Source organism: Fistularia commersonii, chromosome 7 (assembly GCF_037954325.1).
Source record: "Fistularia commersonii isolate RoL2024-O1a breed Wild chromosome 7, RoL_Fcom_v1.0, whole genome shotgun sequence".
NCBI lineage: Eukaryota > Metazoa > Chordata > Actinopteri > Syngnathiformes > Fistulariidae > Fistularia > Fistularia commersonii.
In genome coordinates, this window is record NC_141290.1 from 6,433,941 (window position 1) to 6,457,500 (window position 23,560).

General features: G+C 52.1%; 1 protein-coding gene across 9 annotated transcripts in view; it reads right to left on the reverse strand.

Annotated features, from left to right (window-relative positions):
* Window positions 1–23,560, reverse strand: part of tead4 (TEA domain transcription factor 4) — a 27,463-nt gene continuing 3,903 nt past the window's right edge. For 3 of the 9 annotated variants that reach the window (XM_086149380.1, XM_086149378.1, XM_086149379.1), the window contains 11 exons: window positions 20,687–21,003; window positions 10,652–10,716; window positions 9,441–9,512; window positions 8,098–8,232; window positions 6,794–6,837; window positions 6,454–6,515; window positions 6,136–6,266; window positions 5,671–5,844; window positions 2,675–2,815; window positions 1,732–1,884; window positions 1–833 (listed from right to left, as the gene is read on the reverse strand). In XM_086149380.1, coding sequence (XP_086005506.1) covers window positions 720–833; window positions 1,732–1,884; window positions 2,675–2,815; window positions 5,671–5,844; window positions 6,136–6,266; window positions 6,454–6,515; window positions 6,794–6,837; window positions 8,098–8,232; window positions 9,441–9,512; window positions 10,652–10,716; window positions 20,687–20,795 — 1,200 coding nt within the window. In that variant the 5' untranslated portion in view covers window positions 20,796–21,003 and the 3' untranslated portion in view covers window positions 1–719. Of the gene's footprint in view, window positions 834–1,731; window positions 1,885–2,674; window positions 2,816–5,670; window positions 5,845–6,135; window positions 6,267–6,453; window positions 6,516–6,793; window positions 6,838–8,097; window positions 8,233–9,440; window positions 9,513–10,651; window positions 10,717–13,836; window positions 14,004–20,681; window positions 21,004–23,560 lie in introns of those variants that run through there. The other 6 variants (XM_086149385.1, XM_086149387.1, XM_086149384.1 and 3 more) reach the window with 4 other exon arrangements.

Here is a 23,560-nt window from a genome sequence, read left to right on the forward strand (position 1 = left end):
AACCAATCAGTCAACTTTATTGATAATCGTCTGGATGACAGCAGAGGTCTTTTAAAACGATGGAGCTTGGTTTGTCGGGACGTCGACTCCGCGGGACGAAACGGAGACCTACCGCGGCCGTGGTGGTGGTGGTGGTGGGGGGGGGGGACACTGGGTCAAAGATGGTCGCCATTTTCCTGGAAACCCCCCCCCCACACACACACACACACACACAAAAAAACTTTGTAAGGAACTTTTTTTTTCCTTCTTCTCGCGGCTCACAGGTCCAGGTTTGGTTCAAGTTAGCAGTGTTCCTCGGGGTCGGGGGGGGGTCAGGGTACAACAACACCGGCAACATTCAACAGTGGAACATCAGAACGTAAAAAGCGAAACACTGTCGCCCTCGTTGCGAGAACGTCCATTTTGGAGCCTCTTTTCTCCAGACAGGAGAAGAAAAACACACACACACACACACACACACACACACACGCACGAATTACAAAAAACAACAACAAAACCAACTGATATCTGTGAAGGATGTGCAAAAAGGGGGGGCGCGGCCCATTGGCCGTTTCCTTTAGGGGTCAGTAGGTGGTACCGTGAGGACAACCTTCGAGTGAATCACGGTATCTTCAGCCCCCCCCCTTCAACAGTTGTACATCAACCTCTTCCTCAGTAGTGAAAGTCTTCCCGTGTTTGGGGAATCCAACCCGCATCCCATCCACCGCCTCCCGATGGCGTCAGTCTTTGACCAGCCGGTAGATGTGATGTTGGGCGCCGTGCTCGCTGGTGGACACCTCGAAGACGTAGGCCACGCACAGCAGGGTCTCCAGGGTGTCTCTGTTAGTCACCACCTGGACGGAGGACAGAGGGGATTCATTCAGTAATTCAATTTTCTACAGGGTCACGGGGGGGGCGGAGCCTATTCTAGCCGTGATTGGCCGAGAGGTGGCGTTCACCCTGGATCCATCGTGGGGCCACTGATAGAAACACACAACTATTCACCCTTATTCGAACCTCATATGGAGATACACAATAATTCACATGTAGGCCTTTAAATTCTCTCAGTCTCCATGTCACGCAGTGCATGATGGGAAAAAAAGCATCCCACCCCGGTTGTTCCTCTGCACGGGAGCGCAGAACTAGCTTGTTAAATCGTGCCACTTGTTGCCTGTTGTAAAATGATTCGATGCAGTCGGCTCACGAAATAATATGTACGTGCACGTGGCGCGCACATCAATTTGTGAGCTGCCCCTGGTCAAAATGAGCTAAATCGGTCCATTGAGGGAGCTAATGACATGCTGCCACGCCGCCGCCAGCGTGGGCTCAATATGGCCATTGTTCCTTTGCAGGAAGAACGCGGCCACCGTCGAAACGGACACCCATGCCTTTGAACCCCCCGTGCTGAGGACCAGCCTGTTGCTATGGCGATACACCCCGACCCCGCTCTATCCCCGCCCTCCCCCACCCAAAGTCTTTCTAAGGAGCACGTCAACACTTTGAGAAGAAATAGCGGCGGAGTGGACAAAAAAAAAAATCGTATTCTATAAACGGCTAACATTTAGCAAAGTGATAAATGGTTAGCTTAGCATCGGTGTTTTGTCAGTTCCGGGCACCAGCTAGCACACTGCTGAGACATTTATTTACATTTTGTGTTTCTAACCAGCAAAGACCACCTGTTTGAGGCGATATCCGAACACTTTTTTTGTCTCACAGGAAGCGAGAGGTCAGCTGACCTCCCGTCGGACGCACCTGCAGGATGGTGAAGTTCTCCAGCACGCTGTTCATCATGTACTTCTCAGGCAGGTGCTTGAGTTTGTGGATGAAGTTGATCATGTACTCGCACAGCGGCGAGCGGTGGATCCGGAACACGTAGCGTCCGTTCTCGAAGCGGGCGTATTCCGTCTGGGGGGGAAAAAACGTGATACGTTCCGTACGTTACACATTATATACGCACTAAACCCCGATTGGGATGAACGTCTATGGGATAATCCGGGATGTGTGTGATATAACACACCCTAATGCTGACATGACAACACACACATCTCCCGTGACAACTGCAATCACATTATCAGCCATTAAATATCATCATGTGGCAGACGGCTCAACCGTGGGATGTGTGTTGATATTGCGCAATCCATCAGCATGACGATATCTCTCGCAGGAAGCGGCGCAGCTAGCGTGGGGCTACTCGGGTTTTGTTTTTTTAATGATATTTTTATATTTCCGCAATCCTCCGCTGCAGCGGTTTTTTTTTTTTAAAAAGAAAACAAAAAAAAAAAACAAGAAAATTGTCTTTATGGAAGGGTTATAGTTACAACTTTATATACACTAAGCATCTGTTGCTGTTTGCTATTGGATTTTCATCTTTCAGGCCAACTGGTGGAAAAGCTCGGACAGAACCCGGCTCAACGCCGGCGGCCTTCTGCCTCAACCGGTTGGGCAGGAGAGGCTGAGGCTGGTTAACAGTTTCTCAGTTTCTGGTTAACAGTTTCTGGGCCCTTGTTAATAAGTGTGTAGCAACTGGTTTTGGGACTGAGTAGGGACAGTCCGGGAGATATTCAGATATTTGAATTCCAGGATCACTTTTTTTTTGCACCAGTGTGAAGATCGGTTTCTCCGGAGTGTCAGGAATGGCCCCCGCCGAAAAAAACAAACCGTCCGAACCGCGCGATCCTCCGTATCTCCATCTTACCTCCACCTTCTCCACCACCTGCTTGCCGAAGGAGCAGACCTTGGTGGATGAGGTGATGATCATGTTCTCGGCGCATTCGTACTGGCTGGAGACGCCGTAGAAGAAGCTGCTGTCGTCCTGTAGGTTCACGCTCAGGTCCGCCTGGAAGAGGAGCAGAAAAGATCTGAATGGCAGTCTCACTCGGAGGACTCCGGACCGGCTGGTTGTTCAGATGTTCTCCGGGGCCATGCACAAAGCTCCATTGTTGACACTCCGGCCTCAAGCGTTCCCGGTTTGTTGTGAATTCTTGGAACGCCACCTGAGATCCGGGCTTGGTCCTCATCTGGACCCGGTTCCTACTTGCGGCTGAAGGTCTAATCTGATCAGCGTTAGCCGTTAGCCAGCTGGGCAGTCCTACCCTTCCCCCGTTGGGCCCTTGTCTCCTAATGGACCATTGAGACGCCGCCCAGCCTCCTCGTCTCTTCGCCGCGTCGTTCATCTTCATCCCGCGCCGGCGTAATTCCTCTATTTGTCTTCATCCCCGAGGCGCGCTGACCCTCCCCTCACCGCCGTTCCCTGCCTCGCTAACAGCCTGCGAGGGAATTCATCCAATTACAATCAGCAGCGCGCCATTGGTTGATTGGATCATGGCGGGCGGGCCGGCTGTGTAACAATTTAACAGCGCCGGCGCAAATCGGATTCCCCCGGCACTTCAAAGGCGTGAGACAATCTGTTAGGACAGGGCCGACGGCGGCGAGGAGGTGAGAGGGCGAGGCAGGGCGGGGGGGTTGGCGAGGGGAGGGGCGGGGCAGCCGGTGGCCAGGAGAAGGGACGCGCTGGAAATCCAATCTAGACTACCATAGCTTTGGAGTTGGGCCGTCGGCCTGTCACCGTCGCCATGCCAACCTGCGCCTCGACACCCCCCCGAGTCACCGCCGTGTCACAAAGGCGGCATCGAGCCCCCCCCCCTCCCCTCCAGATCCCCCTTTTATGATTGCGCAAACCAGGTTAGCGGTTTTCAGATGTGTCGAGGATTTCATTTGGCGTCTGTTCCTCGCCGCGGGGGCCCTCGCCCTTCTTGTCCTTCCTACTCTGGCGCCACTGTTGAAATGTTTGGTGAGGGATGCCTCGAGAACGGGAGACCCCCCCCCCCCCCCAAAAAAAAACGCCAAACCTCATCGCCCACCCCCGGCCTTGGGATCCTATAAGATGAGGCGGTTATGAGCTTGTCGGGAGTTGAATGTGTCACAACTGTTGACTCGGCCATGAATCAACGGTTACACGCCGTCCCTTTCTCTTGTTCACACTACCTCCGTCTCTATTTCTATCTATCTTTTTTATTACTGCCTCGCTCTTTTTTCCCCCCCTTTGCCACTCGCCCCCAGAAACCGAATGCCACGGGTTCGGGCCAGCTGCTCTTCCAGAAGACGACCACTTCCAACGGCGGTGAATGTCTCTTATCTTTGCCCAGTAAATAACGTGGAAGTGGAACATGTGAGAAGGGCAGTGCCATACATACAAATCCATCGGGTGACATGAGATGGCACGGCTTTGACCCTGACATTTATAGCCTCCGGCGCTCCCGTCAAAGCGCACGTATATCATACAATTACCCTACAACGCGGCTAACAAGCCAGGCTAAGAGATCGCTAGCTAGGAGGCTACAAACAGGTGGAAAAGATACATTGCACCTGGGGAAACGTCTTGCAAGCTTTCCCTCCACGTGTTGTTACTAACCAGCACATCATGCTAACAACACCAGGAGGACTCTTGCCAAGTGCAGTTTTGGGACCTCCCATGCAGTAAGTCTTGAAATGAAAGTAAACAAACAAACAAACACACGTACACACAGAGGGCATTAGAAGATTCCTTGCCCGATTTGACATTGGGGAAGTGGGCGGGGCTAGTTGGGGCCAGTGGGCTCGGCCACCCGGCACAGAAACCTGCAGGTCGGTGGCAGTCAATCATACATGTTTGAATTTCTGAGACAACTAAATTGGGTGGCCGGGCTGCTATATAGAATAGGAGGAAGTATCAAAGAGGAGTGGGGCCAAACTGGACCACAGTAACAGAGGACAGTCTCCATATGTGGCCCTCGGATGGACCGGTCCAGGATGAACCCTTCTCCTCCAATGCCGGCTGGAAGAGGCTCCACCCCCCCCCGAACCAGAGTGCATGAATGAATGAATGTTTGGACCCTGGGTGTTCGGAAGAGCAAACATCACCCTCTCTCTGCTGGAGGGGTAGATTGGAGTCCCTGGGGCTACATGTCCCTTCAAGACTTTGTCAAAGGGTATCATCAGCGTAGAGTCTCACCTCCTGGCTCAGCGCGTACCCTCATCCTCCCCTGAACCACAAAACACGCCGCATCTCGATGTGCGGCGGTGGGTCGCGGATGGCGGCGTTGTGTGCTTGTGTGTGTGTGTGGTGGTGTGGGGGGGTATCTATAAATAAATGCGTGCATGTTGGGGGGGGCAATGACTGTTGGACTCAGTCTAATAGCATAGGGACAGGTGCTCGGGCTCACATTTCCCCTGGTGAAAGATCAGGCCTGCCACTCTCCCCAAGGCTGCTGTCACATACAATCACACACACGCACACACACACATCAGAGAAATACACAAATGCACCCGAACCAAAAGCATCAATGCCCTTTTTTGCAAACATGTAAGCCACCAATCGGGTTGTCAGACGGCGGCTCTCCGTCCAATCAAATGCCAAAGTTGTCCTTCAGGTCTTTTGACCTCGATGCGCCAGCCATCGCAACGCACTTAGCGCTGCTAGAACATTAGCGGCCAACAGGTGCTACAAAACATTAACAGGATTATTTCCTGAACTCTGGCGGACATGCGGACTGATGATGAACAAAACTTAACACACACAAACACACGTGCGCCGATGGGCTTCGGCATGAGTAAAAAAGGGGGTTGTGACGGAACCCTGTGAATTAACGGTTTGAAAATGGAGGACAGCCTTGGATTTACGCCGGGTGTCAACGTGTGCGAACGATGCTTTACCCAGAATTTGACCAGAAAGAAAGCGTTGTGCGGCCCTTTATCGAAGAGCTCCTTCAGCCCGCCTTTCTTCTCCGGGAACTTGTCGTAGATCTGCCGGATGTCCACGGACTCCAGATAGGGGTCGCCGTAGCTGGGGTTGGACTGGCCGATGTGCACGAACAGGTGTTTGTTAAACTGGAGACACATGGAAGTAAGAAAAGGTGAACGTCGGGGGAGGTACTCATAGACGAACCTTCCGCATCTTGCGCACTCATTCACCACCTGAGGATGATGATCTACGAAATAAACCCATCTTGAGCCAGTGATTGGCTCAAGATGCGTGTGCTTTCTTTTAAGGGCTCCTCATATCAAATTAGCTAGCTTGTCAAATGACACAAAAGTGTCCGATGGGCGTGACACATTGGCAGTGGCGCGTATGTCTAGGCAAGACCTCGTCTGATTCTCTCGGTTTCCGAGTCCACTCACGGTCTCTGGGTCCTGGGGTTGCTCCAGGAAGGCGGAGAACTCGAGCATTCGGAGCTTGGAGCCGGCGATGCTTCGACCCTGCCAAGGCGGGGCGCCGGGCGACATGGAGAGCCCGGCTGTGCTTTCGTAACCTGGATAGGTGCACGAGGGTGGGGGCGGAGGAAGCGAGTGCAAAAGCGTGTGATTCCAGTGCTCCCCGAGGTTCGTGCGATTTCTTTTTTTTGCTTTAATTTTTCTCTGCCGGTCAGGGGCTACGTCATCGCCTCGCCAACCTGACAGCCTTCTGTCAACGCGGCAGGATACAGCAAGAGCACCCACCTGCTATGGGGGCCGGGCCAGACGCCTGCATGGCGTAACTCTGCTGGGAGAAGGGCTTAATGCTGGACAGACGAGACAGACGAGAGGGAGAGGCATGTTATGCACCGTCTCTGCCTCATGACCCCATCTCACATACTAATTGGACCGCCTGACCTCTAAAGACGCTGGGGGCAGAGCGACATGCCGGATGTCAGACAGCTGAGGCCTCCTCTTTGTAATCGTGCTGGTATACTTGCATTTGCGTCTCAGATATAGCTTCAAACGTGCGCGGCGATGACCGATCGGGGCGAGCGACGGATACAACCCCCACCCCCCCCAAAAAATAAGAGCGGCTACTCACTCTTCGTGGCCTCCCGGCTGTCCTGGAAGTGCCCCATGCCAAAACTGGAAAAAATGCAAAGTGATAACTGTATTGCACATTGCCACCTTGGCACCGACGCTCACACTTGACGGCGCAAGCGCGGACGCCAATTGGCGTGTATCATTAAGGAAAAAAACATACATGTAACACGTGTTTTTATTTGGCCCTGAGGAATGAGGGGTCTCCGCAGCCCACGCGACAATAAGACAAAGTCCAATTCCGTTTCTTGGAACATTCGGAAATTTTGTTTACGGATGCAATGATTCTACACCCCAACTGATACTTCTACCAACTTCCCTCCATCCATAAATCTCTTCTCTGGTCTTCCTTTAGACCCTCTTCCTCTAGACCTCCTGCTTGGCAGCGCCAACCTCAGCCTCCGTCTACCCAGATTTTCACCTTCCCTCTTTTGGCCATGCCAAAAACCACCTGAGTCTGACTTCATTTACACACCATCCAACATCCATGTGTTGCCCGTCTGACGGACTCATTCCCGATTCTCTCCATCCTCCTCACGCCCAAAGAGAACCTCTCCATCTTCACCTCTGCAGCCTTCAACATGACCTCTCCCACTTCCTTCTTCTGCACTTTTCCTTTCATTCTGGCTGATTCTCTTTTGTCACCCCTGACACTTTTCTCTAACCTTTTCAACTAGCTTGCAACAGTTTCTGCACCTCCTCTCCACCGTCTTTGTTGCTCTGGACTGTTGACCATAAGTACTTAGAATGCTCCACCTTCTGTACGTCCACTCCCTGTAGCCTCACCGTTCCACTCGGGCACCTCTCACTCCTCTCCTTCCCACCTCTTGAGATGTTCCCCCACCTGTTCCCTGCTCTCACTATTGATAGAGAGACCATGTCATCTTCAAAAATCACAGTCCATGGTGATTACCGTCTAATCGCATCTGTCAGCCTTTCCATCACCACTGCAAACAAGAGGGGGCTCGGAGCTGGACCCTGATGGAGTCCCACCTCAACCTGGAACACCTCCGTCACACCTCAGCACTGTGTCACAGCTAGCATACATGTCCTGCACCAGTCCCACATACTTGTCTACCACTCGGGACTTCCTCGTGCGACCAGAACTGCTGTCTCTGCACCCTGTCGTACGTTTGTGAACTCGTAAAAACTATTCCTGAAATTTCGTCTTCCAAATCGACTGATAGCTCCGGATGGATTGACCAATATTGACTGATAATGATGTATAGATACTTATATTTTGATTTTTGACTTTTTTTATTTTCAGGCAGACAATGATGAGGACAACACTGGGCAGTGACGTACCCCGCCGGTAGCGGGGTAAGCTGGCCTGGAGAGGCCCTGGAGTGCCATCTTGTTCTGGAAGGCTGTGGGTGAGATGATCTGGGCAGAGGACATGGTGGCCATACTCTGCAGGGCCTTGTCTTTGGCAGCCTGGTCCTGAAGAGGGGGACAGACGGTGAGAGCTGGACAAATGATCAGTTGTGCAAAGAGAGACAGCACTCGGATTTCTTTTAAGTCAGCGCCAGCTTCACGGGAAACTTAAGCAGAACCCCAAAATGGGAGATGAAGGGCCAAGGCCAGCTTGCATCACCGGCGAGCCCCTGCCAGGCACAGATCTGGATAAGGCCATATTACTGTCGAGAGCCCTCGAGTCAAGAGTTAAGTTTATTGCTTTGGCGCGGGTAAGCCGGTGATGACAACTGGCTTCTGCTGGAGGTCACTCTGGAAGTCAGCGCAGGCAACAAGTTGATATGATAATCGTTGTGGGCAAGATAGCAAAACGCTAATGCTATTAAAAAGAGCGGTTTGACATAGCTCTATAGGGGTCTTTAAAGTAAAGCGATCCAGCTATGGTTTCTGTATGTACCCCTTCAGCGGATACCAAATCACCGCAGATGCTAAGCACCCAGCCCTAATGGGCAAGGCCACACAGCACATTCTTCTCTCCAGAACTGGATAACACAAGGGCATAGCTGAAATATGGTGGTGGTGGGGGGGCGGTGGGGGATTTGCATGTGGTCGGGGTCTCAGTTACACCAAAGACGTTTTTAAAAAAGTCTGTCACAGAGGCTAACCCTGTGACCAGCGGCAAGCCCTGCCAGCTGAACCCTCGTGGCTACCATCCAAGTTCAGGGGAGAGTCCTGTGGCACCCCCACCCCCACAACTGAGTATGCGGGTGAGAAATGCAAACTGAGAAAGTGCTGGAGAGGCCGGGATGTGCAAGCTCTCAGCGAGCTGCTGGGCGGGGGGCGAAAACCTTCGTCGGGGCCCCGGCCGAAACCGCGCGCTGATGCGTTTGTTTCCCGGGAGGCCATCTTGCCTCATGCGTGGAGATGCGGCAGCATCCCGTTCACGCCGCTCGTGATGTGAAATTAAAACACCCGCCGCCGACAGAACCTGAAACCTCCTGTTGAAGGGGAAGCTCAAACGGCGTAATAACATTGTCCCCCTCTCTCCTTCAGCGGCAGCTAAGTTGAATACCTGATAACCACAAGTAGACGCCCCGGCACCGGTCGTGATTCAAAGCCCTCTATGGGTCTATTAATAAATTAGGAAATAGTCATAAATAAAACACACACATCGCATCCTTTCATGACATCTTTTAGACACCATTATTAAATGTAGAAGATAAATGTTGACTCACGTAGCGTACCTTCAGCTTCACCTGGATCTCTCTGGCCTTCCGTCGAGCCAACACCTGGATGTGGCTGGACACCTGCCGAGCAGACAACGCCGCCAAGGTCAGCGGCTATTTTGAATCGGACGACGTGGCGTTTTCGACACCGACCGCCCGCCGGGATCGAATAAATACGGAGACCTCTCGTTGAAAGAATGAGCTAACTTTCTCACTTGTTTAGGGCTTAATGTAGCGCTATTGCGGAGCGATGCACTAGAACTGCCGGTATTTTCGAGATCATATTTTGTGATTGCATTGAGAGAGCAGGCGCCCCTCCGATCGGAAGGGGGGTTCCGGTTCCTTCCGTCCGCACGCCACCTTTCAGCTCAGAGATCGGTCGCCAATGTGGCCTCTCTCGTGATGGGCACGTCAATGAGACTTGGCCTCGTCAAAGTAAAAACGGCGATTTCCGTCCGGCGGGAGTGTTGGGCTTTTCAAATTCGCTAACAGAAACTCAATCCAGGTAGGATCTAAGACAGAGGCGACATCTTCATGACGCCCTAAGGCGTGGATCAGCGCAACTGGGTCGCGTGATCGCCGCAAGGACTCAAAAAACAAACTCGGTGCCTTTCCTTACATCTCAAGTCAACCTTCCATCAGACCACATAGAATTGTATCGTTGTGTTAAAGTGGCGCAGGTGTAGCTCGGTAGGGAAAGTCCACTTCCTAACGGAAGTACATTTTGCTCTTGGGCCAGTAGGTGTCCCACTCCAACCTGCTCCAGCATCCCTGCCCTCCCGCCCCTTCCCTCGCCTCTTATCGGTTCTCGTCACAATCCCTCCACCGGGGCGACGAAGCAGAAATGTTTTCAATCCGTGTCCATCACTACCCCTACATCAGTACCTCTACATCGGATTCCACGGCCAGGATTGGATTCCAAATCCCCCCACGGGCCCTTCCGTCCGCCGCCCCCGTCCTGGATCTCTGCCGGCTTCTTGACCCTTCTAACAAGCACCAAAGCTCACGAGGTGGCGAAGAAACAACACCGATACATGATCCTATAGCATCTGTACGTTGGGCCCCGGCCCTAAATCAGTCGTCATCTCCGCAGCCCCTCTGAGAGGTGGTGGCGGGTGGGGGCGCAGCAGAGGGGCAACCGGGGTTTTAGGGCATCACTCAGCAGGCGGGAGAGGTTCAAAAATAGGGTCGGGGTCAAGCGGTGTTGGCTGAGGACTCACCTGCTTCCTGGTCCGTGTTTTCCCGGTGCGGAGCTTGATGTAGCGCGCTATCAGCTCATTCCGGCCTGGAAAAAGACGCGGAGCGGACGATTATTCTTAGAATTCATTCATTCATTCAGTCATTCGCTGAGCTCAAAGCAACAAATGTCTCCAGGAACACATTTGCTAAGGTGCAATCAGACGGCAGGGGTCGCTATGACGACAATGGAAACGTAGAAAACCTCAACGCCCGTTTTCAAATCAAACGGTCGTCATCTCTAGCACTGGTTGGAGACCAAATGATTCTGCTTCACTTTATGCCTATTCCTGTCTGGGTTATTCCAACATTGGTGTTTTCTGGAAGAGCCCGAGCTCGCAGGATATTAGCGGGACAGTGTCGTATTTATATCTGCCGCCCAAGGTCATTCCCATTTGCCTTTTTTGAATGGTGAATTCCGATCAGAGGCGCCAGCTGGTACGGACAGCTACTTCCTCTCACGCAGGTGCAGCCCTCGCAAGCGAGTCAACAGTCGGCGGTCGAATCGCGCACGTTATCGGTTTAACCGAATCGCTTTTAGGCCGATTTTGGAGAACGTTGGTGCCGCAGGGGCGAGGTCGTGCCGAAACCGAGAACTGGCGGCGAGCGTACATCTGTGCATCGGCGTGACCCTTGTGCACACACAGTGCACGTTGTCTTCATGTGTCTGTGTGTATGTGTGTGTGTGTGTGTGTGTGTGTGTGTGCTCTGCCGCTGCTGACAGACAGGTCACATTGGCGGAGCAGGTGGGGGCGGCGGCGGCGGCGCAGGCCAATGACCAAAGGGGGCCCAGTCTGGTGAGGCTGCCAGGCAGCTGGCCTGTGTGTCAATGTTTATGGAATATGCCTTTACGCCCACAGTAAATCTTGGCCTGGTTCCCCCGACCCCACCCTCCTCCACCCTCCTCCGCCCTCCTCCGCCCGTCGGGGGTCTCCGGTTTCAGCGAGGGCAACGGCCATGTGCCTCTTCTACCCCCGCCGGACGTAAACCACCGTTTCAGAAATCAAGAATTGCAATCGGGAGCGTATTGTCATTCCTAGCATTGGCGCGTCCGTCAGCCTGAAAGATAAGAGATATAACGTAAACAGATGTATATATAGCTTAGCATCGACGTGCTAACGTGCTCTCCCTTACACACACACACACACACACAATGCTTTCTTCGCTTCACACCACCTCTTAAACATGGCCCTTTTTCCCTTGGCACCGCGTCCCGCCGCGAATTAACACACAGATCAGTCACGACACTCAAGCCGTCAGAGTTTCCTCGCGTGGTCACACCTGGGTCAGGCCCGGCGTTCCAGAGACGGAAACTTAAACCCCGGGGGCGAACGGCAATCGAAACATTTCATCGGCCTGTAAAAGCGATCGGATTTTGTATGGGACACGTAACCCCCCCCCCCCCCCCCCCCCCCACTGGAGCTCCTCCAGGAGGCGAGAAGGCGTCTGAAATACATTTGTACAAACGGCAAGATCTTTTGTTTTCATCGTAAGTGTTAACTGGAGTCTATTTAAAGACCCCTGAAGAAACGGATACTGTTTTGAATCGGTAATAAAACCGTACTATGAGGTGTTTTTCATGTGGTTTCTCGAAATAGCACTTTCCACATCGCGCAGTCACACGGCGACATGAGCAACCGCAGGCGGCCAGGTGTGACCTGCGCCGCTTTTTCCGGGGTTTGGCTTACGGGACGGCGGCGGCGGCGGCGTATTTGGACATCGTGGAAGAGCCCGTGAGGAATCGCTCCTCCCGACGCAGGACTACCTTTTCTGGTTGCATTTGAGAAAAGTTGTGGGGGAAGATTCAAAGCCCTAAAACATGCACACACACACACACACACACACACAGAACCGAGTCATGGAGCTGCTTTTCAGCAAAGCTACTGTTGATTAAGCTCTCAATGCTTGCTGCGGCGCTTTACACACAGAAGTGGCGAGCACACACTCCATCTCAATCTTATTTTCCTTCCCGTGCTGCGACTCCTGGACCGTTTAATGTTTTATCAGGAGGTGCACCCGTCGGACGATTGTTCGGGTCCCTAACAATCTGTATTCCCTTAATTCCTCCCGGGGGATTAACAACGTGTCTCTCATTTCTTTGCGATCGGGCTCTTCGGGAGGAAGCGCCGCCGCTATGAAATGAACATTCGTTTCCCGGCGCCGGCTTCGTCCGCTTCCAGGAACCCCTCCGGGTGGAAGTCAGGCGACCAATAAGGATTTGTTTTTCGTTTTAATTTCGGGCAGCAGACACAGATGCATGAGCAAATCTCTTCGGCCCGAATCCAATTTCTTCTCACACCCGAACCCTCGTTGGGGGGCCGTTAAGGATTTCCAACTCCCGTACCCTTCAATTTCCAGGGTGTCCTACTGCCTCCAAACCTGCACCTCCTGCATCGGCGTTATCTCCTGGAGAAACGCCATATTTCCAATGACGACAGCGAGGACATTCGGGTCGCGGAGAGGGTGCGGGGAACAGTCGGCTGATGGGAATTAAGGGCGACGTTCTCGTGGGACTGATCCCCCACGGCGTCATTAGCGAAAGAATTCATCGATTGCTTCCTGTTGTCCACTTGCATTCACTGGATCACATTCCCCCCTTCACACATGAGAGTAACTGCGAGGGTTCGGTGTCTTGCAAGAGGAAACCTCGGCATCTGGGGAGTCTGAACCTCCATGTCAGCGCGGGACCTTCGTTGCATGTCATGCTACCTCGGCCCACCCGTCCTAATCTGTTACCTTTCACACAACTACACCGTTAAATCCCAACAATGTGAGTCTCGTTCAAAGATAAGAATAAGAATAAGAACAACTTTATTTATCCCGAAGGGAATTGTTGTGCCAGAGTTTCAAGTAAAACACAACAATACTAAATAATAGTATTATCAAGAATAAGAAATACAAATAAAACTATAAAGTGTCAAAGTCAAGGCAAGGCTAAAGGTAGAAGCGCTACCGATGGTTAGCGCCTCCGTCTTGCAGCAAGATGCTCCACGGTTGGATTCCAGCCGCTGGAGTCCTGGTGTTTGAGCGAGAGGGCGAATGGTTGCACGTCTCCCTCTCGTCCAATCACGGCTGAGATGGGCTCCACTCCCCGCCGCCCCCGAGGGCATTTATAAGTGGCGTAAGTACGAGCACGGATGAAAGGTATCAATCGTACTGATCACTTTACCCGTATCCATTGGTTTTCGTGGGCGCAGAGGTCAGACAGGAAGGGGCGGGGTTTGCAAGGAAAGACCGTCTTTGCAGAATCCTGGCGGGTTGTAAATCTACATCTGCCCACTGGGGTTGCGGTCACCGCTGGCGTGGCGCGATCTCTCTCTCCCTCTCTCTCTCTCTCTCTCGCCGTCTCTCCGGTCTCTCTCAGTGCATTCCTGACATTCCTGCGCAGTGACTGCTCCGCCGCCCGCTGCTCCAAAACATGGCTTTGCACGCGCGCGTTCGTCGCCCAGCTGCCGATTCCCGGAAAAAAAAAAAAAAAAAAAGAAAAGAAAACGACCTCCCGGGTCGAGCGGCGGGCGTCCAAATGCCGAAGCTGCGTTCGCAAGGAACCCCTGCCCTCGCCGTTTGTTCGCACGGCTTCTCCTCCGAGCTAGCTAGCTGCTCCTGATACATCGACGCACGATAGAAAAGGGGGCTTTTTAGCATTCGTACTAAAACATCAACGCTCGGTGTTCCTTTCATGCTCGGTCAGCGCCCGTGAACAAACCGGCCCGAGACCGCGCAAACCGCCGGCGGACACATCTGCCAGCCATACGGCGTTCTTGTCCTTCTCGGCAGCGCCGCGTCTGCTCAGGAAGGTAAAGGTCACGTTCAGGCCGCAGGAATGTCCGGGCTCGGGGAGGTGGGGGGGCTGTTTCTACTCGGAGAAGACCCGCGGGACAGTGATGGAGATCAGGGTTCCTCAGGCAGTCCAAAGACATGCAGAAGATTCACGGGACAATTCGATGAATGAAATTTGGTCCGCACCATCACATTGTGTGCCAGATTCCAACCGGTCCTGCCGACTGAACCGGTTTTTGTAGATATGTCAACCCAGACCTGTGGGGGATCGGACCTCCTGCTAGCTCGCTCGCCGGACCAACTCGGGTTCCGGGAGGCTCCTACAACCCATTGTGGCTCGCCGGTGTTTTTCGTGCTTGCCAGAATCCACGGCTTTGCTGTAATAACGTTGTTACACTGTAACAACATTGTAATACCATAATAACATCATAATATTGTCCATCGCAGAGGTAGGACAATTGAGATGCTCTGGAGATAAAGTCAGACTGAAATGGTTTGGACATGTGCAGGGGAGAGGGTTAGATGGAGGCAGGTAATTGGCTGCGGTGACCCCTGAAGGGAAGCGCCAAAAGGAAAAGGAAAACAAACAAAACAAAGAATAACATTGCACTACTGTAATGACATTGTAATTAAACCACGTTTTTCAATTTTTTTATTCCATCATATAATTCCTTTTATGTTACATCCAAAAACAAAGGGGGGGGGGGGGGGAATCCCCGCCCTTCGTGTGACCGATGCGGGGACGTCGTTCACGTTCGGTAGCGGCAGATCCTCAAAAGCCCCCCAGAAATCTGAATCCCTTGAAAGCCCCGAAGGTTCAGGCTACGATCCAGGCTACCCTCTAATGTTACACTCCCGATACACAAGCTGCCGTCACCCGGACGGACGGAGGAGTGTCATCACGTCACTCGTTCGATCAGCTCCTCTCCACGACGTCGTGTCAAGTGTCGGCTCGCGAAGTCATTAGCCGTTGCCAGATTAACAAGCATTGCTAGCGAGCCTAGCCTCTTCTTTGAAAGGGATTTCAAACGCAAACTCTCAGCACCGTGAGCAAGACGTCGGTATCTCCAAATCCGAACCCCCTCCCCAATAAAGCGGACATCCCTCCGATCGGAAGGTTGCCGGTTCTATCCCCGGCACCTTCCTCCTGCAAGCTGAAGCGCCCTTGGACGATGGTTTGGTTACCGACTTGCACGGCGACTCTTTGCTTTACCGGTAAAGCTAGAAAGCGTCCGTTGCCTCCGGCCAATCCTACACGCTCCATTGGGGGGAAAAAAAAAAGGGAAGGCGCGTCGCCTTCGCAGATGCCGATGGGAATGGAGCGCGTGACCAAAGAAAACAGCTGGATAGAAGATGACGTGATGCACAGCGTTTACATAAAGTTATTGTATGCTCTAAAGTACATGGACAGAAAATGGTACCCAAGGAGGTGTCATGCTAGTGCTACCGCTAGCAAACAAACAAGTGAGATAATTATATTTCCAGCGCCACATTCCTCCACTGCGAGGAGTCGCGCATGTCGAATTCCGTCGTTTTCGCAGGGTTCCCCCCGTAACGCCGGCGCGAGGCCTCCGGACGGACCGCGGCGTGCGCCTCTCCCCTTTCGCCTCTCGCCACACAGGGCAGGAAGTGTTTTCCCCAGCAGATGCGTGTCAAATCACTGGCGGAGCGCATAACTGCTACGATATCCGCAACACCGTCCCTAATAAGTGAGCTAATAGGTCTGTTGAGTAATGGGCGCGAGGGCAGCGCTACGTGGAACATTATGGCGGGGGTCGGGGAGGGCGCCATGAATGCGTGCTGAATAAGGGCTAAAGAACATTCCATTCAATTTAGGAATTCACAATGGATAGCAGCACACATTCCTTCTGTTTCGCTGCTCGGAGACTCACTATCACATTGTTTTGCGAAGGAATGGCATCCATTCCTCGCCGGGGAATTTAACCTAAAATCCAGAGTATGTCGCCGGCCGCCAGCGCCGAGGTTTGTTTCGTCTAATGCGGCCGTGTTTAGCCCCAAGGTCGCGACGTAGCATTTTTCGGCCGTTTCGGCTCGTGCTTGATCGACCCCTTATTTGAAGCTACCTCATCAGCGCTTAGACTACATTAGCGCCACTGAAGATCTTACAACGTGGCCTTGCATAGATCGTGGTCCTGCAATGAGGCGCTCGTAAACCGCCTCCACCGGCGACAAAACCGTCCGTGACTCTCCGGGGAGAGGATTGAGCGTCTGGGGCGACAGGGGGCGAAGCGGGCCAAGATAAGGCTTAGTCGTGCCTCATCCCTCGAGTCGTAAATCCGAGGTTGCCAAAACGATGAACTCAAAGAGCAGCTGCAGGTGAATTTATGAGAAGACAGAAGTACTGACAAGGAAGGGAGGGTCGACGGGGTCCTGCGAGGAAGAAAGGCGGTGAATGATATTGAACCTGAGATATGGTAGGGCTACATCACAGAAATAGCAGGGGAGGTAAGCGCAGGGGCATACGCTCGGCCAGAACACATCTGATTGCTCCGGGGACAGGTGTGAGAGGGTTCCGTCGGGCCCGAAACCACGCAAGACACCGCTGCCCACCTTGGTGTTTATTTGTCCACCTCAACCCCCACCCGCCACCCACCACCACCACCACCAACACCCACCGCAGGCGCTCAAAGGGTAAACGTCTATTCTGGTTTAGGGTTACAGCTGAGCTGCCTTGAACCCCAGGACTCCCGAAGCACACATGCCATTCCTTGCAGGCCGAACCCCCCCCTCCTCCTCCTCCTCCTCCTCCTCCCCGCCACCCCTTGGGAGACGAGAGGGGGCACCTTAACTCCACATTTCCAGCGTCACCTTTAGCTTCTCCATCCCCCCCCCCCCCCCCCCCCCCTCCCCAACATCACAGAATGAGCCACCTGCCGTGGGCACCTTATTATTTTAGGATTTATAAGGGTTTAAGCCATCAGAAAGTGGCCCTGACCTAAATAGGTGGCTAGGCTAAGCTATGCTAACAGCTAACGGAGCTCTTTGGCACACTGACAGAAGAAAAAAAAAAAAAAAAAAAACAAGCGCTGACAGACCCGTTTGATAGCCCGTCCAGCCCGTTTTCCATTAACGGGCGACGTTACAGCCATTTGCTAGCAGAAATCTTTCAGCGCGATGCCACGGGGGAATGTCACCTCACCTTGGCAACACCTGTTCGCCAATGACACGCTGGTCAAAGATCTGCCGAGGGAAGGAACCGCGATTCATTTGCTAGCCCTTTGCCTCAAATCACTATTTTAGGACTTATAGGGGAAGGAAGTGAGATGTAATCTTCTTAAGCTTCTCAGTGCTGGTTCAGAGCGAGCGCGCTTTGGGGCAACAAGAACACTGCCAATTGTTTCTCGCCGCCGGAGCCAGAAATACAATTCATTCATTTGTCATTACAGATCACGCAGGTCAGGATTTGCACCTCGGGCCAAATGTGTTGTTTTGATGGACAAATCGAAATCAGACCCCCCCCCCCGCCTCCAAAATGCAAACGAATTGGCGCGATTAAAGAGTGAGCGAAGTGGCCGAAGCGCCGCAGTGCTGAGAGTCGTAGGATCGAGTGGACCTGACAGCTGCACGGGAAACGGGAGTGAAGTGAATCTAGAAAGCAAGGTTCGGCTGTGAGTTGGAGTATGCGAAACAAATCGCCCGGCCATATAAAGTACAGCCTGTACATTGGCCTGTTTGTGTGTCACCACGCAGCCGTGGGTTCTGCGGTTTGTCCGGGAAGTGACAAACAACAAAATCTGACAATTGTTGGAACTTGTAGTCACTGTTATTTCCGCACCGGTTGTTATTGTGCTCTGACCACCGCAGGAATCGCAGGTGAGGCGACAGGGAGTGAATTTAAAGGTGGTGGAGTTGAATTGCCGACGGTCAACAGTACGGAGCAACGGAGATTGCGGAGAAGAGGCGGAGAAAGGGGTGGAGACGGAGGTGAAAGCAAGAGCTGGAGGCGACATAGATGAAGATGAAGACGTTCCCTTTGGGAGTTTGGCGGATGGAGAGGACCGGGAATGAGTCCATCAGAGGGACAGCACGTGGTATAGATGTTCTGGAAATGAAGTCAGATTAATATGGTTTGCACATGGGCAAAAGAAGGACGGTCAGGATAGAAGGATGCTGAGGGGGAAGCTGCCAGGCAGGAGGTCTAGAGGACGACCAGCAAGGAGGATTATGGATGGAGGGAAAAAGGACAGGAAGTAAGTTTGGAGACAGGTGACTTGCTATGGTCCCTGAAGGACGGGGCCTAAAGGAGACTTGCTATACTAGCAGGTGCAGCGCGACTGACATTGAGGTACTAGCTTATTAGCATTTCTGTAATAAAGCTCATAACAGAGAGAGTCCTCAGTATGCTTTCACTGCTAAACTTGCGGTGAGGAGTCATACCAAAACTTCAACAAAAATAGCTGCAAGGGCTGTTGTATCCCCAAAATTTTATGTGAATCCCTACCGTGAGTTTGTAATCTTGGCTCGGGACGCCGCAGCGTGTTGACCTGTGGCTCGATGTGGCTCCGGGCTGCACGCAGACTAGCTAACTTTGAACCCACTGACCCACCGGTTCACCGGGTTTACTTGCAGCCGCAGACGAAGCAGTGCCCATTGGAGTCACAAGTAAATTTTGGTACATGCCCATTAATGTTTGCATAAAGGGAAATAGCTAACCTCTGTGGTTCATTGGAGACCCTAAATGTGAATGAATTCATGTCTCTTTCGACTCAAGTATGAGGCTGGTGAATGGTCATACGTCTCTCTGAACCCCGCCTGTCGCCCAATGGCAGCTGGGAAAGGCTCCGGCGACCCTGCGACCCTGAGTGTGTTGTAGATGGTGAATGAATGAATTAGCTGACTGTCAGTGCCAGATAAATATGGTGAGCTCTTTGCTAAAGGTTTGAAGTACCGTATTTTTCGCACTATAAGGCGCACTTAACATCCTTGCATTTTCTCAAAAATCACCATAAAATCCGGTGCGCCTTATGTATGAATTCTTGTCGTGTATACTGACGTCCAACCAATTTTATGTGGTACACTGCATTCAGAAATCCGTCAAACTGTTTTAGTGCGACTTCGGTAACCGATGGTCTGTCGGACCGTTCCTTCCTGACACGGGGACGTTGCGCTAAAGTCGATCCTTGGTTGAATCTGGGTTGTGACATCCAACAACGTTAGATGACTAATTATGAAGTGCCGGAATACAACGTCGTCCCTCACACTAACCTCAGGTGTTCGGTATCACTGGCAACGATAAACCAATCAGAGAGCAGTATGTGGTACGCTTACCTCTGCCACTGTTTGTGATACCGCTACATACTGTGCTTCAACATAATATTACTATACATCTGTGTGTATGAGGACCCCAAAACGGCACCTGTTAAGAGACACGCTCACAAAGCTGAATTCAAACTCAAGGCTATCCGTCACGCAGCGGATCATGAGAAAAGAGCAGCTGCGAAAGAATTCAACATGAATGAATCAATGGTGCGGAAGTGCAGGAAGCTGGCAGGTGAACTGCGCCAAGTAAAGAAGACCAAACAGACTTTCCGAGGGAACAAAGCGGGATGGACACAGTTAGAGGACAAAACTGAACAGTGGGTTACTGAACGAGTGAATGAGTTGAATAAAGTTTGACTAAACTGACTGTTTTGTACGGTTTTTACATACCGTATGTTTTATCATGGGCCTTATAATGCGGTGCAAATACGGTACCACAAGAACCAGGAAGTGACTTCCAGGGTCACCCGCTATCCGACGCGAGTACCGTTATATTGTTTTATTTACCACGACACCGCAAAGCAGAGACGGGTAGTACGAGTACAGCTACATCCGTCCATCTTCTGCCACTTATCCTGCTGGAGACGATCCCGGCTGTCATCGGGCGGGGGGGCGAGGTACACCCTGGACCGGTCGCCAGTCAATCGCAAGGCCGCATATACGGACAAACAACCATTCACTCACTCATTCGGGACTATTTTTTTCCAATTAACCTGCTGCATGTTTTTGGATCGTGTAGGAGGAAACCCACTCAGACATGCAAACTCCCCACAGAAAGGTACCCTTGTCGGACTCAAACCAGGGTCCTTTGTGCTGTGAGGCCAAAGCAAGCGTACAGCTACACTTTGGGAGAAAATCTTAGTTTTCTAGTGACTTCTTGAGGGTCGGTGGATTCCCTGTGTACTTTTGCAATAATACACAGAGTACGACAGTAGAGAGGGGGAGGGGGCGTACCGTACATCTTGCCCTCGTCAGAGAGGATGATCTTCCTGCGCCCACAGGGGGGGTAGATGGCCAGTGCCTCCTGGAAGCTCTGCTCGATGTCGGGGCTCCACACGCCCTCCGCATCGTTCTCCAGGGGCTTGTCGAGGGGGTCCCCCAGCTCCTCGCTCCCGCCCCGGGGGGAGGGAGCCGGCACCCACTCCGCAGACGTGGTGGGGAGGCGAGGCCGAACGGACGGTGCGGGGTGGGTGCGGGCGTGGAAAGACGGGAAGACGGCAGGGGGGGTTTCGAAGCTCAGAATCCAACGAAAGAACCAGGACGCGGCGAGGAAAACCTGAACGGCCGACGAGAAAAGAGATAAATAAACCAAAGCGTCATCCAGGTGGCCATTAAGTACATTCAACTTTATCGTGCGTACAAATTCAGGGCAACCAAATGCGGTCTAGCTTTTCGCCAGAAGGGTAAAAAAGCCGCAGGTGCAGATAGAATAAATAAATTAGCAGTCCGTACATGGTATGAGATGAGATGAGATGATGAGAACAACTTTATTTATCCCGAAGAAAATTGTTGTGCCAGAGTTTCAAGTAAAAGCATAACAGTAATAGATAATAGTAGGAAGGAGGAAGAATAAGAAATACAATGAAATATGAAATGTCTTAACTGTTAACTGTATCTAGTCTACACAGTGTACAACCTATAGTCGACTGCAAAGCAGGGGAAAAAAAACTTTCAATTAAACATAAAACCTCATTGCGCTCTGGAGCTTCATCCAGGATGGAGCTCCTCTGACCTCCCGCAGACCCCTGCAGTTCTCCTATCCATAATCAATGGAACGATAAATTACCCATCAATGTGAATCCGAAACCGATCCGAAGCCGCGCGACAAGTGGTAATAACGCCTTTGCGAATGTGTAATAAATGCTGAATAGCGCGGGAGGTGGTTCCAACAGCTGCAGGGGGGCTGGAATTAAAAAACTCATAATATGACGGGGGAGGGGCGGGCGGGCGGGGGGGGGGGGGGGGGGGGGGGGGGGGTCACAGCCGCCCCTCCCGACTTGGCGGGTCGAGGCGACCGATTGCGTTAGCATAAAACGAATAGAGCAAAGGGAGACGACAGCGGCGGGAAGGGGAGATGGCGCTGGAAGGGGGCGAGGGGGGTTAAAGTCAACAAATGAGGAGACACATTAAAGTGGGATCACCGGCTGCAGACACGCATGCCAAGAAGGATCACACCAGGATATGAAGGCCAGGGGGCTCCTGGGTCGCCAGCCTCAGTACCTACTGTGTTATTACACCTTTATATATGTTTAACGTTATGGAGGTGTTTTCTTTGAAGTGAAGTCGCCAGGCCATGTAGGGTGAGGAGGGGTGCCCGACGTCGGGGAAACGGTCGCCACGCCGATGCGACGGATGAATCACCACAGCGGAAGTGTGAGCAACAATATCCGCCGATGCAGCCCCCCCCCCCCCCCCCCGGACATACTCTTCCTCTGAGCCCCCGGATGTTCGGCAAGCCTTCCTGTAAAGTGTCCGGCTTGCACGCACACACACACACACCTTCACAAAAAGCAATGCTCATGTAATAAACGCGTCGTAAGCGTGACAGGGTTTTTTTTTTTTTTGTTTTTTTTTTTAATGGTCAGGAGAGAGAGGCGAACGCCGTAAACCATTAGTGCGCCCGTGCCGACAGTGACCAGTCGCTTAATTAACCTAAAGCCCTCCCTTAAACAGACCCCCCCTGCACCTCCATACCCCCCGCCCCACCGTCCGCCCCCCCAGCCTGGTCCCTCTTCCAGCCCCAGTGAGGCCCCTCTTCCCTGGATCAGCTCAACGGGATAATCCCCCAGCTGGTGCTGCGGTCAGGGGGCTGCATAGCCCTCCATGCCCCCACCACCACTACTTCATCCACCTCTCCACACACACACACACACACACACACACACACACACACACACGGCAACCCCAGCTGAGAAAAACACACTCAAGGCAAGAAAATTGTGGAGAAATGAAAGGGGGGGGGTAAACACACACGCTAAGTCAGATTCAGGATAATGGAATAAATAAACACACACGCACATAGATACTAGCGTGCGCGCACACACCCAAATACACACACACGCACACACACATACACACACAGCAGTATTGAGACGAGCAGCAGGTAGCTTAGCCACCGTTGACCTTTGACCTCGACCTTCAACGTCTCACGCTACACGGAAGACTGCATCCCAAATCATAAAATTTTGATTTGATTTAATTTCATTTCATTTTATTTGATTTTATTCAATTTCAAACTGTTTTAGCCAAGTGGGAAACATGAGAAATGGGGATAAAAATGTTTCCTAGCAATTAGTGAATAAATGTTGTCGTTGTGATTGTACTACGAGAATGTGAGTACTCTTCACAGGTCTTTATACTATGATTATATACCTTTATACACACACACACACACATACACTCACACATATATATGTTTATATGTGAGTACAATTTACTACAAGCTGCAGGTGTGAAGCTGGAATTAACTTCATTACAAGTATGTAGCACAAACACACACACACACACACACACACACACACACACACACACACAAACTGGTTGTCAGGACACAATCTACATCCAGACGTACTCCACAGGTATACTAACCGAGTACTTTGCAAGAAACTAACCGGAAACGACTGTTACCAGTGTAATAACATGATAACAACTGTGTCATATCGCTTTGTGTTCATCCGCCCAACGCTCGCCGGGAACGACGGCGTGGGCGACGCATCGTCGGGGACACTTGTTACCGAGACACCGCCGATCGAGTCGTGAAAAGGGGAAGAGGGTCAAAGGACACGGCATATTTTCGGGCAAGAGTGAAGAATTTAAAAGGCAAGGAAACAACC